The sequence below is a fragment of the Hippoglossus hippoglossus genome, chromosome 7, assembly GCF_009819705.1.
Source record: "Hippoglossus hippoglossus isolate fHipHip1 chromosome 7, fHipHip1.pri, whole genome shotgun sequence".
Taxonomy (NCBI): domain Eukaryota; kingdom Metazoa; phylum Chordata; class Actinopteri; order Pleuronectiformes; family Pleuronectidae; genus Hippoglossus; species Hippoglossus hippoglossus.
Window position 1 is genome coordinate 18517813 of NC_047157.1, and position 17248 is coordinate 18535060.

Genomic DNA, 17248 nt, shown 5'->3' on the forward strand with positions numbered 1-17248 from the left:
TCTTAGTTTCTTTCTTTCTTTCTGTGTCTTTTCTTTCTTTCCTTCTTTCCTTCTTTCCTTCCTTCCCTCTTTTACAGCAAACTTTAAAAACTCTCATATTTCAGCCGGCTGACAGGACAGAAGTGGCACCACCACTGCTGCCAGTGCCACCGCTACCACTACCCACAAATTTAAGAACTTACTCCCCGTCTGCAATTTTCATTTTCTCCCTCTATCTCAGCTTCAAATTCATTGGCACTTTTCGGCTTCTCTCTCTCTGTTTACCTCTCTGCGTCTGTGGAGCATTAACTTTTATCTATTTTTTTCCCTCCACCAGCTCCCCGCCCATTCTATAAGCCTATTTCCTCCTCTTTTCATCCCCATTTATCTTCTTTTATCCCCTCATCCTGGTCTCTTTGTGAGGATGCAGGGATGCTGTAGAGCAGATTACCAACTAACTCTCACAACGGTCATTTATTCACTTCATTGTTTGCAAACCCCTCGGTGCTCAGTAACCTTTGTTTGTTTGTGTGTGTGTGTGTGTGTGTGCACACTTCGTGCCATCGACTAGTTGTTATTGTAGACACACTACATTGCCCCGACATTTCTTCTCTAATATGTCACAGAGGTTTACGAGCGATGACACACACATGCACAAACAAAGTAGGCTACTTGTGTGATAGTTATGGCTCGAGGACGTTCAATAAAGTATTGAGTGCTGAACCCGGCCACATCTCGTTCTCTCACCAGGCCACAGCGTCTGTGCACCGCATCGATTTACAGACCACATGGTCACAATGAACTGTAGTCCATTCTCGTCACCGCAGGCCAGTGTACAGTATGTGTGTTTGCATGCGTGAGTGCCAACTTGCACACAGACTCGGTCACTCGGGGAAGTGTAACCTCTGCAGATGGCCGCCGTCTCTCCTCTCGTGCAAATTGCAAAGCGTTATAACTTGAGCATACATGGAGCTGGTTTTCCCTATGTTCAGCAGAGGGAGCGTGGAGGATCCCTGCTGGCCGGCCCTGCAGGCTCTCACCGAAGGTATTTGTGCTGTGAAGTCAAGGAGCCGCTGTTTGCTCGTGAAAAGTGGATGTTTGATTTCAGTGGTAAAATCTGTTTGTCCAATTGCTTCAGCCACTTTTGGGCTCATTTGCAGAATGCCTAAATTTAACTTGAATTTTGATATTGAAATGCATGCAGACATTGTTTTTGTGGTGAACCTGCTAAATGACTAATTTCCTTCCTTTTAATTCAGTTTATGTCTTTATCAAGGCCATTGTGTTAAGATGGAAATGGAGTACTTTAGAGCTTTAATACTTTGTGCCCAAACGTTGGTTAATCCACTCAGACAGAGCGTTTTGCCAGTCAGGGGAACAGCTGTAAACAATCACTAAATATTTAAAAAGCCAGTCTTGCCTAAGCTGAGAAGTTACGTGCCTGTGTTCGTCTCATTCCCCACATGGTCTTGGATCCTTTCCAGGATAATACCGTGGGGGACGGTCTGCACGACAAACTGTGAAGGCTTTTTAGATCACAGCACGTACTGAGATTTGAAAGCTGAAAAGAAGTTATTTTTATGGGACAGCGGAAACGACTGTAACTGAACATTGTGGCAGCTCTTCCCTCAGTTTAAATACTCGTCAGAAACATCAGACATCTTAAACTTTGAAGTATAAAGTTTTAGACGGGATCTAAAGTTTATTTTTTTAAAGTTCTGAATCAATCGAAAAACCTGGACAACAAAGGAAAGAAACTAGTTTGATCAGTTGACTTGTTGCATTTGACCTTCCCCGGTATTAAATGATTCAACCAGTCAAACCTGTTACAACTCAGCCTATAACCTTTCTCCTGACTGCCTGTGGATGTCACTGCTGTGGGAATTTAAAACACTTCAACATGCAGAAAGTCATGCTCGGCCTGCTTGACCTTTTTAATGCAATTTGCTCCATCCCATCTGATGCCTCTTTCCATTTTGAATTCCTAACCAGGTTAATTTGGATGGATTTGTCAAAGGTTTCCATAATAGTGCTAACAGTGTAGTGGCTGTGTGAGGACAGATTAATCATCTTATTACCTGTCCAGTCAGGCTGGCTGTTCGAATTATAATTTAATATCTCGCGTACAAGATCATGCAAATAAACACAGATAGCACATGTCCTTGAAGCCCTGAAACACGGACGCCTTGGGGCCACTGTGATGATTATATTAGAAATTCTTTATGCAAATGCTCGTGTTGCTTTTCAGTATGTGGACCAGAGCACAGTTTTCAGGGTCAAAGTTTTACATGTGCACTTTTTTAATTCCACCACCTCCATCCGAAAAATGCTAAACATGTGGAGATTCTGCTCCTCTCTGAAACCAAGACAAATTCTTAGATTAGCAGATGAGTGATCCTAACATTTACTATTAAAGTTGAAATGTGCTCTCCCTTACTGGATTGAAGTTGGGGAAAGGGTGACTCTGTGTATTTCTGGTGAACCGTTCAGGATTTTACATCTTTTAGCATTGTTTCAAATATGTGAAGACAGTTGTGAGGGTGTTTGTCTCCAGGGAACTCATTAGACTCATTATACCTCCGCCAAGGCCCAACAGTTTAAATTTAGTGGATCTGAAATTGCACACACTCAGAAGGATCAGTCCCTTTTAACGCGCCTGATTACAGTGATCAAAGATCCATGAAATAATCTGTGAGGGAAATTTTTTTTTTTTTTTTATGGGCCACTTGTGAAGAAAATAAAATATTCTTCTGCTGTAGTTTCCATGGAACGTGAGACAGCAGTTTATTCATTATTGCATATTCCCTATTTATCGTATATGATCATAACAATATGAAGGTCTATAGTTGCCTCAGCAGATGAGGATGAACACTGTTTGTTGTTTGCTGCCTGAACTTCTGCTGGGTTTAGCTTTTCCATCTGCAATGAAAGTGAAAGGGACAACACAATTATTGCGGATCCAAATTAAGATTTTAAATTTAACTTCAGCATGCAGCCCTCATTACATCAGCTCTCATTAGATTCTTCATTTTCAGTTGGTATTTGAGCCATGCAGCAAACACAGCCTTCTTCGAAACGAGGTTACGTAGAATACTACACAAACCAGAGCAGTAGCTCATGTTCTATACCAGTCGTCAGGGAGGTTATGCAACTGGGCAGGCTGGTGAGAAAAGCTGGCTCTGTGGTTGGAGTGGAGCTGGACTTAGCAGTAGGGTAAGTCACCCTCTGCACAGCACCATCACAAGGCAGGGGAGTTTACATTCAGCATAAATACATGTACAGGAAGTCTTTTCTCCCCACAACACTCTTCAACACCTCACAGCAATGGTGGGTTAATTCTGACTGAACCCTCACATGCGTCACGCCCCTGTACTGTCAGTCATTCAATTCTCTCCATCCTGTCTCTCTCATCCCCCCTACCTGTCTATCAGATCCCTATCTGTGTGTCTTTCTCTCTCCTCATTCCCTCCTACCTGTATATCTCCTCCATCCCTCCTACCTGTCTATCTCCTCCATCCCTCCTACCTGTCTATCTCCTCCGTCCCTTCTACCTGTCTATCAGCTCCCTCTCTGTGTGTGTCTTTGTCTCTCCTCTTTACCTGTCTCTCTCTCCAACCTGTCCTACTTGTCTGTCTGACTCTCTTTCATTCTCGTACCTCTCTCCTCCTGTCTGTCTTGGACACAGAGGGACTCATCGATCTTGTCCGTTCTCTAGTTCCCCAGCCCGATCACACCTCACATCCTGTTAGTCGACCTTGTCTCACTCCTCCTCTTCCTCCTCCTCCTCTTCCTCCTCCTTCTTGTCTGCCATTTGCGCTGAATTATCGATTGTCAGTGAAATGTAATCTGTCCTGTATCACCATAGGGGGACTTGACTGTGAAGGGGAGAAAATAGCAGAAGCTCACGATTTCCATAAACCCTTCTCCTCTCCTTGCGCTCCCTCTTTCTTTACCCTTCATTTCCTCATGCAAATAATAGCATTGTTCTATTCTGGAACATCATTTTTCAGCTGTCTTCCCTTTTTGTGACTTGTCATCTCATTTATTTCTACATCTCTCTATTCCGACATTCACCCTGGGCTTAATTCCTTCATCCCCTCAAGAGGGCGTGACCACGTTAGACCTCTGTGTTCCATCTCCTCTTTTGTGACATCCTTCCGTTTCCTCCTTTTGTGTAAAACGTGTATGAGATCCTCTGAGCGGGAGTGGATGTGACAGCCAGTGGCCTCGGGTGGAGGAGTTGGGTAGATGGTGTCTGTGTGTGTGTGTGACTGTGTGTGTGTGTGTGTATGTTTTATCTTAAGCTATCTGTAATTGTATGTTCGCTGACACAGTGATGGATAATCAATAGTTCTGTCTGTCTCAGTGGAGGAGCAGTGGGGACCAGAGTGGAGAGAGTAAAAGTCGTCCTGTCCTCAGCGCTTGGCCTACCAGTTTGTTTTTTCTTTTTGTGTCACAGCACTGCCTAAAGAGAGGAGGCCAAGGTCGGTTTTGGCATTTCTCCTACCAGCCTCTGTTGTTCTCAGAGTGCAGTTGGTCTTCTGTCAGGTCCCCCCAAAAAAAGCCAACTCCACCTGTGTTCTGGGCTGCACTTTGCATCGTGTGCCATAATTACCCTGCAGCTAAAATCCAGAATTCAACCTCCGTCCACATACAAGCTGTGTCTCAATTCAGCGGCCGCATCCTTCGAAGGACCCGCCGACCCCGGTCTTCAAAACCGAAATGAGTCAGTCTGGTCTTCCTATTGCGTCACCAGCTTGTCCCGCCCTTACAGCCGCCCGTCGCCGTAGCAACAAAGCTACAAAAGAAAACGTTTTTCGGTTTATTTACAAACGTTGAAAATATGTTTTTATAACACGTGTGCCATTAGCTGTTCGGTTAAGTAGTGGCATTTAAAAATAAATTCTTCTGACATTTTCGCCTCACCATTACCGTTTCTCCGAAGCGCAATGAATCATGGGATATGTTGGGCTGGGAAGGATCCATCCGGTGGTCAGGGGTGGAAGGACACATTTGGAGGAGCCTTCGAATTGGAATAGTCTATCACCGCTGTGATGTAATCAGTCTACGAACGCGGCTTCCGAAGGATGCAGCCCCAGAACTGAGACACAGCTACAGACTCTTTGCAGCTTTATTCAGGTCCGCTCTCCTAAACCACAGCAGACAGGAATTATACAGATATGTGGATATGCAAGTCCTCATGCTGTCACATTCACGTATGCATGAGCGTGCCGGTGTTCAATTACACACACACACACACACACACACACACACACACACACACACACACACACACACACACACACACACACACACATTGACACACAGTTTTAGCAGGCATTTCCCCCGTCTGTGTCCTGATGAGAGGTGGTGTGTTGTTATCTTCAATCAGCCTGCGTGTTGGATGCCCATAGTTCACTCCCATTTCCCTATCACCGGGCTCCCATGACACTGATAGTTTGTGAAAGGTAAACCTCAGCTCCAGCCTCGGCGACAATGTCTCATGTCAGAGTGGATAATGGACCGCAATGCATCATGGGAAAAAACCCTGGGGTCCTGGGTTTTAGATTTATTTTTAAAGCTGCAACCAAATTCCACCCCCCATGCTCTTTTAAAAATTGAGTAATTTCAAGGCTCATTCCTGAGGTGAGGACCAGGTCTGGTGGAGTGGAAGCGTTGTAAATAGGCCTTCGCTTCACCACCAACACACTGTAGGAGCAACAAATCTGTCTCACTGGGAGGTGAATTGTCGGTGCTGGCAGCATTAGTCCGTTTGATGCTATAGTTGAACTCCAGGTTTAAGGTACATTACGGATGCGTGAAATCTCCATGATGAAGTTTCCCCCTCTTACACAGGAATAAGAATGATTATTTTTTCCCTCTCCTCTCTTTCATATAACACTTGCACTGCAAATAGAAATTTTTATCTTTGAGTTGAATAAGCGGTGGTTGGTGTCGGGAGGGAAATGCACCATGGATGGCACCCTGGTGGATTAACCAGACCACTTTCCTTGTGAGAGGATGAGGCGAACACACACACACACACACACACAGCCCTGAAGTTGATGCCAAGGTTGTGCAAAGATCAAACTTCTGCGAAAAAAGCCCACACAGCAAAATAGTTCACATAGGCTAATTTAGATGCTCTCTTTTGGTGTCAAATGAGTAATGTCCAGTGATGTCATGTTAATCTATTGTGGGATTTGGCTTGGAACGACCTTCCAGGGTGACGCACCTAACAGCTTAATTACCTTTTTTTCAGAGGGGAATACCTCCGAGATTTAGCAGCCACTCGGCACAGCAGATATGTGGCTCAGTCAAGAGGAGGTGATATGAGGTTACACTCGACTGGGCTCGAGTCATGTTGACCTACCTAACCTCCACACACACACACACACACACACACACACACACACACACACACACACACACACACACACACACTTGTACTTCTATTTTGGTAAGGACACTGTGCATTTCATGGCCCCTTAACCTAACCCTTATCCATCACAAGTAAAGGCCTAACCCTGACCCTCAAAACAAGTCCTAACCCTTAAACCAGTGTTTTTCTACCTTTCTTGGTACCACAGCACATTTTAGTCATAAGAATCTCACAATGCATAAACATTGAAATTGTTACAAATTGAACATAGTAGCATATTATGTTTTATTAATTTATAGCACATGCATCATGATTCTGTGGGGAAAAATGTGGTTTCTTCTGGATACATTTAACTGTTTTTATTTATTTATTTGTCCTTTACAAAAGCTTTTTTCTGCTTTCATGTCTTTGCACACCAAGTTCACCAAGTTTCTTGTGTCCGCATAGGAGTCCGATGCGTTTTATTATTCTGTTTGTTGTGAATATTTTCACTAGGAGATTAAATGAAGTCGAGCAGTGAGGAGGATTTTGTGGTCCTCTCGCTTCCTAAATAAAAAAGAAAGGCAACATTGGGTCCATCTAATTCTGAGAAGCCATCAGGAACAATTTCATCTCCTCAAAGAAATGCAAAATTATCCCAATTGCTTCCAAGTCTATTTCAGGATGTCAGTGGTCCAGTTTGATACACTACCACCACTGAGATCGCATGTTCAATAGAAGAAAACCCAATTTCCATGAACCTATTGATCTCGAGCAACTCCAACATCTCTGGAACGCTTTTAAAGGATGTGAAAAATGCAGCAAATAGAAACTATTCCGAAAAACGTATGTTCATCTTTTTGTCTCTTTTATGTTTCCCCGTTTGTGAACGTGTCCGTGCAGAGAACCTCCCACTGCATTGTGCATGAGTGAAAGGCAAACTGGGGTAAACTCTGGAGCCAATTCTCCAGATTTTGCCCCGAGGTCGTGTCTGAAAACGGCTTTTGTGTGCCCTGTCACAGTGGTTGAAAAAGACCTTAAACAGCCCTTTGAAGGTGTGTCAGAAAGTGAGGGGGCGAAAATATCCTCGCTCACACCATTTCACACTTATGTAAGGTGCAAGGGCCAAACTGGTCCTCACAAAGATAGAAACTCAAGTAAGGTGTACGGGCCAAACTGGTCCTCACAAGGATAGAAACTCAAGTAAACACACACTGTCAAATATCTGCCTCTTTTTTTTTTGCACCTCTACCACTTCTCTCTCTCTCTTCCTCTTTCTTCTACCTTTCTTCTCTTTATGTGAATCTGAACTTTCACTGACTGTAACTCAGAAGATACATATCACGCTTTCTCACTTTTCATCCTGCCTCCTTACGGCCACCCTCCATCATCCCTTCTCTTCTCCACTCCGTCGACTGGAGGTGATAAAAGTCGCCGGCAAGGGCAGCCAGAGATAATACAACAGCACTTGGTGATAAATAGGACACAGGAGATCTGGTCCGGGCTGATCAAGTGCACGTTGAGGCAGGCGAGGGAAGGTGACAGATATATCCTCCCATCTGCTGATTGGTAAGGATGGTAATAATCATCCCTGATCACAAAGATGCTTTTGAGGACATTGAGCAAAATCCTTTCATCCAGTCTCTGCGTTTTTCTTGTAGCAACCAGCAGAGGCACACGTTGCAATGTCATTTAAAAAAAGAGGTCAGTGGGAATCTATGGATATTTAATTGCTTTTGGCTGATTCTAAATTCAGAGCCGTATCCTGTGCCAGGAGGTTAAGCTGACTGGGTCCATTAAAGCGGGCAGGATGGGTGCTTTGTCTTCGTTTTATGACTGCTTGGGGGTGTCAAGGTCTGGCGATGTGGCAGAGATTGAGATTTCAGTGTCGCAGGGAAGTCATGATGCCTCACTTATTCATTTTCAAAGTGATGTCTATAAAGTGCTGGGTGGTCTCTGTCTAATAACTGGAGAGCTCCATCTTTAACAGCTTGTGAAATGAAGTTGTTTCGTGGTCTATTAATGCGTCTCCCCCGCCTCGTCCCTGGGCTCCTTTACCTCAACACAGTTTGATCAGGTTACTGTCGGTTTGCATGGATCAGAGAGCTAATTTACAGCGCCGCTCTCCCGCTCGCTTTCGTGTCTGTCTCGCTCTCGCTTTTTGGGTCTCTCTCTTGTCTCTTTCTGTGCGATTGGCAGGTCTTTAGGGCTGCGAGGCACTTAGCTTCCCACGTTTCTTCCTCCTGTCTCCTCCCCCCCAGTCAGACTGACAGTAATTACATCGGGGCCGGGCCTAGTTTATCCGGACGACCCCGAAGACGTGACAGCCAGAGAGAAAAGAAGGTATAAGAAGGATGCTGCTGCATAAGAAGATACAAAAAGCAGCAACGTATGGACGTGAGGAAAGCAGGAGTGAAGCGCCCGACAAGAGAGGCACTGGTGTACGAGGGGAGGGAAGCAGAACAGGCTACACACCAGTGGTTCCTGACAGGCCTTTCTTTTTTTTTTCAGCTTCACTCTCTTTTTCATTCCTTCATCATGGCCGTGCGAACTCTGCTGCTCACTCGTTCAGACCTCTGGTTTGAGGAAAAGTGTTAAGTGAAAAGTGTGTTTTTTTTCTTCCCCACTTCTTTCATCTGCAACCAGGTTTTTCCCACAAGCCTTTGCTGTCATACAGCAGGTCTCAGTGGTCTGTTGTGCAATTTCTAAAATGGGAACAGTCCAGGAGGGATTCTTTTGGTTTGAGGTTTTATCTGTTAGTTTCGTTGTTACCTCTGTTTTATATTTGAGTTATTTTCACACCTATTCTTTTATGGGATATAGAGCTCAATCACAGTGTCCAAATTCACCTAAAATAAGAAACATAAAAGGGAAAAATAGATGAACATACTCAAACACCCTATAGTTTTACACACAGAGTTCAAATAAGTCAGTCTTTCTTTATATACCTGTCATTTTCTACTCGTACTGTTATTCCTGCTCATATTATTTAGCGGTGGAAGAAGTACTCACATTTTATTTGAGTAAAACAAAAAATACCTCATTAACTTTTTTTTACTAAGTAAGTACTTGCTGTTAAATAAGAATAAGAAAATAAATAAATGTACCTAAGTAAAGTACGATAAATGAAAAATGTACATTTGCCCATTAAAGAAGTAAATGTACTTTATTACATACTATCACTGATATCATAGGCTTTATATATCTAAGCATACTCATGTAAATAGATATCACCCCTCATTGTCATATATATATATATATATATATATATATTACTTTGCACTTTGCTGCGTTTTGCATTTCTGTTTCGATGCTAAACTGCTGTTTTTCGTCTCAGTACTTGTACTGAATGCAATCTTTTTTTTGGAGGAGCAGGAAAAATAAATTAAGAATCATTGGTGGGAGATGAACTGAAGCTTTTCCAAACTAACACTCTGACATTGTGAAGAGACAGTTTTTTTTATTTTTTTAAACATTTATCATTCCTTCCGCTTGTACAACCATCATTAACGATTCTGTCTTTGTCTCAATGACAGCGTTTACATGCACTCACACAAAACAGGGGAATTTCAAATGGAAATCACAAAGTACTGCAACCCTGCATTTACTGGCAGGGGCTTGGTGATCTGATTTCTCCTTTATCACATTTTCAACCAGGAGCGGTGCTGTATATTTAAAGTATGATTGTGGTGAATCATGCTGAAGCTTTGCAGTGGAGTGTGGAAAAGCTCTGAGTTCTGAGTGCAACTGCAACTTATTTCCTTTATGGTTGGCCTTGATTTCATTGTTTCGCATTGTATGTTATTTTATAACCAGGTTTCTCTTAAGCCTCAAGAAACGTAAAGGTTACTTAAGTGTTTCTTACTTTGTTTCACAATTTCTTTGACCTTTCCTGCTCCTTTCCACTGTCTCCTTTCTGTTGCGTCTGGCTAATGTGCAGACATATTCTCTTTCATCATTACCATTACTAATAGGTAAGAGGACCAGTGACTGTATTTGAACCTTTAGAAAAACGTAATCCTTAGTGGAAAAGAGGGAAGGATAGACACAGAGGGAAGGAAAAAATGAATCAAATATTCATAATGCGGGATTTCAATAATCAAGGATTAATCTGACATGGGAGACAGTTCCCAAAAATCCTGCATGCCTCTGTGAATGAGCACTCAGCATAATTGGAGATCACAGTGGAGTAACACTGCTGCCCACCAGCATCACCAAAACAGCCATCTGTTTGCAGCTCTGTCAGCACACAAAGCGAGTAACCGGGAGTGAGCGCAGCCTTTTAAGCTCTTTGAGGATTATCAATCATTTATTTCGTTGTTTTCTTTTTGGTGTTCCTGTGGCTCAGTTCACAGACAACGTGTTTTCCAACCCCTTAAACAAAGACCATACAAAGTGATAGTTAATCAGTTCTTCTCTTCCTGCTTGTCTCCCCTCGTCTTCTTCCCTCTCTCTCTCTCTCTCTCTCTCCTCTCAGCGGCGTCCAGCTTCAGTTTTTGCCGTGCCTCCCTGGAGCACACGCTGTCTGCTGAGGAGCTGAGCTACCAGCTGCCGCGTCGCGCCGGAGGCAGCAACCTGACCTGGCACGACGGCCGCGGCCAGAAGACGGCACACACACGCACCGTCAAGCTACTGCAGCAGCCTGGCACAGAAGGCATCCAGGTATAAAGACGTACAAACAACTGCATTAGAAGCATATTAGAAGCATATACAAGCAGATTTCTTCTATGAAAATAAAATCACAGATCACTAAAGTAGGTTCAAGCAACAAGGGACGGCTCAGAATCATGAGGGTTTGACCTCAGTAAACATGTAAAGAGAAAGCAAGTATTTGACTTTCACTGGTGAAGGAAAATGATTTAGGCATAATCTGTTTTCAAAAGGAATAAATTCAGACCCCGGCAATTTGTGGTTATCATTTACATAATTTATATAAACATATCTTTTTTTGCCAAAATCAAAAATGCAGTATTTTAATATTTCCCACTAATCCGTTCAGTTCGGGGTCAGTCAGTTCATCCAATGACTCATTTAATGGCTATTTTAAAGAATAATTTATAAGCGGAATTGATATATGAAGGAAATAGTGTATTTTTTCATATTCAAGCCTTAACTTTAAGGATTTTGTTCATCTGAGATCCACTTTTAGAGACATTGAAGGAAAATTAAAATGTGTTTCTATCCAATGGGATGATAGAGCACTTTGATGAACGTGGGGTTATGTGATTTGACCAAACTCTCATATCCCATTACTTTACATTCCTACCCATTACTACCTTTTCTCGACCATGTATATTTGGTGCCATGCCTTTTGACATGTAAGTTGAAACAGAAGCCAACAGATTTTTGTGTATTTTCTGTCGCAGACAAAGGCCTCTTGCAACATTTGAGTTGGGATGTTCCCTTGAGCTCTTGACTGTACTTTTGTGGCTCTAATCCAATAAATCCATAGACTCGCTCCGTACTCTTTGACCTGATTAATTTTGCATAGAGGGTAAGAGGTCAGTGGTCTTTTGAGTGTGTTGGGGACCGGTGTGTGTGCATAAGTACAGTTTCTTGGTCCATTAAACTCATCTCTTACCCATTTGCTCCTTTTATCCTGCTCCTAATCAGAATTCCCAACTTCTGTGACACGTTCACGCTCCTTAATGTTTGTTTGTTTGCCTTTATGTAAATCTCCTGCACACATCTGTGAAGCATCATCTTTTATTATGGTTCTTTCCATACACACAGATATTATAGTCTAACACTCTAACACAACAAATATGTCAAACTGATATAAAGTGACATGTTGTAAATGCTGTGTGATCGTAGGTTACCAGCTCAACCATCAATGGTGAAAATGTCAGTTAAATAATCTCAAGGATTTTCTGTATCTGAGATATAGTATAAGAAAGACTATCTCCAGGCAGGTGCGTGGGGGATATAGTAGCTCAATATTTCAGTGTCTCAATATTTCAAGTACAACACATCCTATTTCATGTTGTAATAAGTGAAATATAACGGTTCACTTTTGCATTAAATTACATCTTAGTAGTGGATGAAATATTTTAATTAAGTAGTTTGAACTTTTTTAAAAGAAAACATTATGTCCCTTGGGGGGAGCTTTGCCGTAATTTAATATCGTCCAGTGTGAATTAACTGGTGACTCATAAAAGCTGTGTGTTGGTGGAATGAAACTGTTCTATCTTTGGTGGAGAAAATTCGTACTGTGAATGCAACATGGCAGATAATCTGTTATCAGGGAGACGAGAGGAAACGCATCAGTGCTGCATCTGGAGCTGTCGAAGCTCAGTGGTGACGGAAGTTCTAATTGTTTTCTCTTGTACATGATGTCGGCTGGTCTCACCGGAGCCTGTGGCAGACACGACCAGAGAGAAAGTGGTTACGTAAGAGAAGAGCGGTACAAGGAACTGTTACCTCATGGCCTGTGATGTAACTGTGCTCGTTCAGTCCGAGGGAACGCAGGAAATAGACTCTCAGGGAATTTACAGTTAATCGTGTAAAATTACAATTTATCCCACAGATGTTTGCAACTGATATCCACGCCGGATATGGAAGTGCTCTCAGTGCTCTCTGGTTGGTGGCTCAATGACTCAGCAGTATAAGAGCATCGTTTACTTCCACATATCGCTCTTGTGCAAAATAGCATCCCATCTGTGCATCACCGGAGAGAGGCAAAACAAAGGGGGGGAAAGATCTATTTTTAAGGCATTCTGCCTGTGTTTGACCCACAGTCGAACAGCACATTACACATCAGCCTCCCTCCTGGCTCCTACTCCTCACACGACAAAGAGCACACAGCCCAGTGGAGGTCATTTGTTAGAGACTTCCCGCTGCCTTTTTAAAAAAAAAAAGTTTGCTGCTGTAAGATGAACATATGCACTGCATAAGATTGTTTCAATAATTCATAAATGAGTGCCCCCTCAGCTATAACAGCTATAAAAGACTTAATAAAAGACGAGTGGGAAGCTGTTTCCATGTGATATCACAGAGACTGGATAATTAAACCTCCTCCATACCATGAGAAGTAAGGCTTATCATTTCCTTGTGGCAACAAGCCTCTTTATGCATAATTCAACAAATGGGAGAGCAGTCCAGTTCCCTCAGGTGTGTGTGTGTGTGTGTGTGTGTGTGTGTGTGTGTGTGTGTGTGTGTGTGTGTGTGTGTGTGTGTGTGTGTGTGTGTGTGTGTGTGTGTGTGTGTGTGTGTGTGTGTGTCAGGAGTGATGTTTAGATTTCTCTTCATTACACTAGTTGTGCACACATCAGCTGTAATGAGGGAGTTAAGTGAAAGAGAGCTCAGCTTCTTTATATATATATATAGATATATAATGTGGCACTTGGGGAATCTTCCTTATCATTTTAATATAGCTGGTAAAAACACATTATGCGCTGCCTTCACCCTGCATCACTCTGTGTATAGACTTTTCAAAGTACGCTGTATAATAGTGCAATCAAATATAAATATAAAAGGTGGAAATTTAAAAATACCAACAATAGAGGATAATTCCGTTTATAGGGCAGCGTTGGGGCCATTTTGGAGAAAAAAGAGATTGCGAGAAAAAAGTCATAATTTAATGATTTTAAAAAGTCATAATATTTCCAGAAAAAGAAAAGTAGAGAATTAGCAGTAAGGACAGACTGTGCTCGCCGGAGTTCCAATCTCTCAGCTTCCAAAAACTCTGAAACCTCACTATGAAACATTTCTTCCTCCATGAAGAGAATAGTTGTGGATCTTTCTTCAAAATAGACACAAAGTTTTTTCTTCTGGAAACAGTGTAACTATGTGTTATGTCACCCAGTAGCTGCTGCTGACCCAGTAACAGCTTAAATGAACTGTTAAAATGGAGGCTATACACTCGTTTGTGTGGTCACGCTGCAGAAGGTGGACCTATATGTGCAGACCTATCTGCTGATAGGATTTTTCCAAATAATGAGTCATAGCTGGCTCATCTCCTGTGCCCTCCGATTGGCTGCCGTTTGGGCAGCCAGATGGGATGAAGGGGGGGGGGGGGTTAGTGGTTGGCTCTCAGACACACACAGCTTGTGGATGAACCTTTAGATGAGACCGGGGAATAGGTGGAATAACAGAGACACAATACTGGAAGTAGATTTGCATATCAGGACCTGGCTACCCCCCCGTTTCAGGAAGTGAGTCTCACTAGTTTGCTGGGTGGGCGAATGAGAAGGAGCAGTGTGATGATTCTCTTTCCCTCCTCATTAGAGAACACAGTGGCTGACCTCAGCTGACACAGACACAAAGCGGTGACGTAAGGAGACGAAGAAAAAAAAACATGTACCACCAGAAACCTAGCTTTGACAAATCCTCTCAACAGAACGACTGAGATTCACCCTACATTTTTAAGGTGGTTGCCTCCGGTCAAGCTCATTATTTTATGGATTCACATGTGGAATTCATGAGAAACTGCAGCTGTTGTTGTCCTGCTCCTCTTCTCTGGAGTCAGACAATGACATGAGCCCAGTGTCTTCGAAAAAATTCGATAACCTTGGATATATGATGGAATAGATGTGAGCCTTTCGGGAAAAAAATATATATATATCAGCATTTGTTTGCCAATGAATGCTGATATGAAAACTTGTGCATTAATCTTTATATTGTACATAAAAATATGTTTATTTTCTTAATTCAAGCTCTATGTTTGGTTGTAATTTTATTTTTAGCTACTTATATCATCTTAGTTTAGTTTAACTGCAAAATATCAAACCTCACTTACATTTCTTTGTCTTAAGGTTTTGATACCGACATCTTTTTTATTTGTTATATATATATATATACTGTATAGATCAGTATTGCTCATTTTTTTTTATTCCCGAATATCTGTATTGCCATCAGCCCCAAAAAATCAATCTTGGTCGGGCTCTTACTCAATACTATTAATTTTACAAACAAATATAGAAAATCCTTGAAGAATAGCACATTGTCATTGTGTGGACTTCAGCTTTTTCCTCTGTGCTGATTATTAACACGTTAGCATGCTAAGATATAAATGTAAGACAGTGAACATGGTAAACATATAGTATTGTCATGATGATGATGATTGATGAGGATGATGATGAGGATGTTTGTATTTGGCTCCAAAACCTCAGAATGAGGAGACATGCGGGTGGATGTTTATTCTAAGTGTCTTTGACACCATAAGCAGCAGCTTGCGTCACACCTCCTTGCAACAGACTGCACTGGGCTCACGTTCGTATCCTGGGACCCGGACCATCTGTAACTTTGACCTAGAACTTTAATTGCCTAAACTTTACCAATAAAGGTGGCAGATCAAACCTTCATATGAATTTTAATGTAATTGTGGGTCATTTTTGACGGGCACAGACCAACATCATGCTGCTGATAGGAGCCTCTGATCAGAAAGTTCTCATATGGGCTTTTTGACACAGTAAATACTTCGCAGTTTTTATTTACAGTCTATGGTTTAGGTTTGAGGACTTGTTATGAAGCATCCCCTCAGTCAGTGGATGTGCTGCTGTACTGATGCAGTGTAGTCTTTTGGTTTTAGAGACACAGCAGAGCGACACAGAGCCACTGTGCAGTGAGGCAGAAATGCTTCACTCTGTACCGTCCTCGTCCGGCCACTCAGGGATGTGTCGTTCTTCCCAAGACACATGTTTGACTCATTCAAAATCAAGAGCTTTGTGAAACATCCCATCTGGCCTTTTGTCCACCCACTGAGAGCCCGCTCATATTCACATGAGTGTAAGACGTCTACACACTCAGAGTCCTGAGGACAACTGAAGACACAGTTGCACAACGCTAACAGGGGTTGACAGTTCACACACTCACTTGCACAGGAACATTCAAGCCGACACTCACAAAATCTTGCACATCAACAGTTAAAGAATCACAATGACACTCAAACGCTTATGCACAAGGCTCTGCAGAGTGGTGGCGGACAAAAGTGAGTTAAATGATGCAACAGAAGCTGGGGTACTGAGGAGGGTTTGTTGTACGTGAGCAGATAAGAGTGAAGGATGGGATAAAATGAGAAGAGGGATACAGAGGTGTGGAAGAGATACGAAGGATCACATGTCAGGACATGTCTGACTCTGCGGGACAGGAGAGGCAGATTGGAGAGTGGGGATCGGATTCTCGGCAGGGAAGGAGATAGATGGGTACAGTAGGTGTGGAGATGGAAAGGGAGAGTTGTTAGGTGGGACAGCAGAGCAGACAAGGGAGATGGAGGGGGATGAAGTGACCGCACGAAAGGATGCAGAGCTGAGTGGGAACGGCAGGTGTGAGCTAATGGCATCCATGTTTTAGTCACTCACCCAAATGTGCATGCATATACTGCAAACAAACACACACACGCAAGCAAACAAACAAACAAACAAACAAACAAACAAACAAACAAACACACACACAGAGGGATTCTAACAATTAATTAGCAAAGCCTCATTGATGAATCTGAAGCAGGATCTGGATGTGCAGAGACAGATGCAGGGATCAGAAGAGATGTGTCACAGGCCACACAGGGAATGTTTAGGATTCCCCACGCTCTCCTGACTTTCAGCTAATCCCTGAGCAGCTACACAGTGAGGCAGGGCATGCACACACACACACACACACAAACACACAAATCATAGCCCAGTGCACAGAAGTCCGGGAGGAAGAAGGGAAGAAACCAGAGAAAGGGATGACAGGGTGTCAGGCAGGCACAGGGTAAAATCTATGAGGAGCGAGCAGAGGGGTGATGAGAGACATGATAAAACAAAGTAAGCAGGGGAGGACCAATAAGCTGCTCTGGGATACAAACACACTGATCAATAGAGAAGTGCGGAGAGGTAAGTCAGTGTATGTGGAGTCGGAGGGGAAATGGGATGTGAGGAAGCAGGACGGCAGAATAACATGTGGAACAGACACACCTTTATTACCATCTGT

General features: G+C 42.8%; 1 protein-coding gene across 2 annotated transcripts in view; it reads left to right on the top strand.

Annotated features, from left to right (window-relative positions):
- samd10b (sterile alpha motif domain containing 10b) overlaps positions 1–17248 on the top strand; it is a 51265-nt gene that overhangs the window by 11619 nt on the left and 22398 nt on the right. Inside the window, exons 1-2 of one of the 2 annotated variants that reach the window (XM_034591031.1) lie at positions 931–1024; positions 10818–11002. In XM_034591031.1, the coding sequence (XP_034446922.1) occupies positions 946–1024; positions 10818–11002 (264 nt within the window). In that variant the 5' untranslated portion in view covers positions 931–945. Of the gene's footprint in view, positions 1–930; positions 1025–10817; positions 11003–17248 lie in introns of those variants that run through there. The other variant, XM_034591032.1, reaches the window with a different exon arrangement.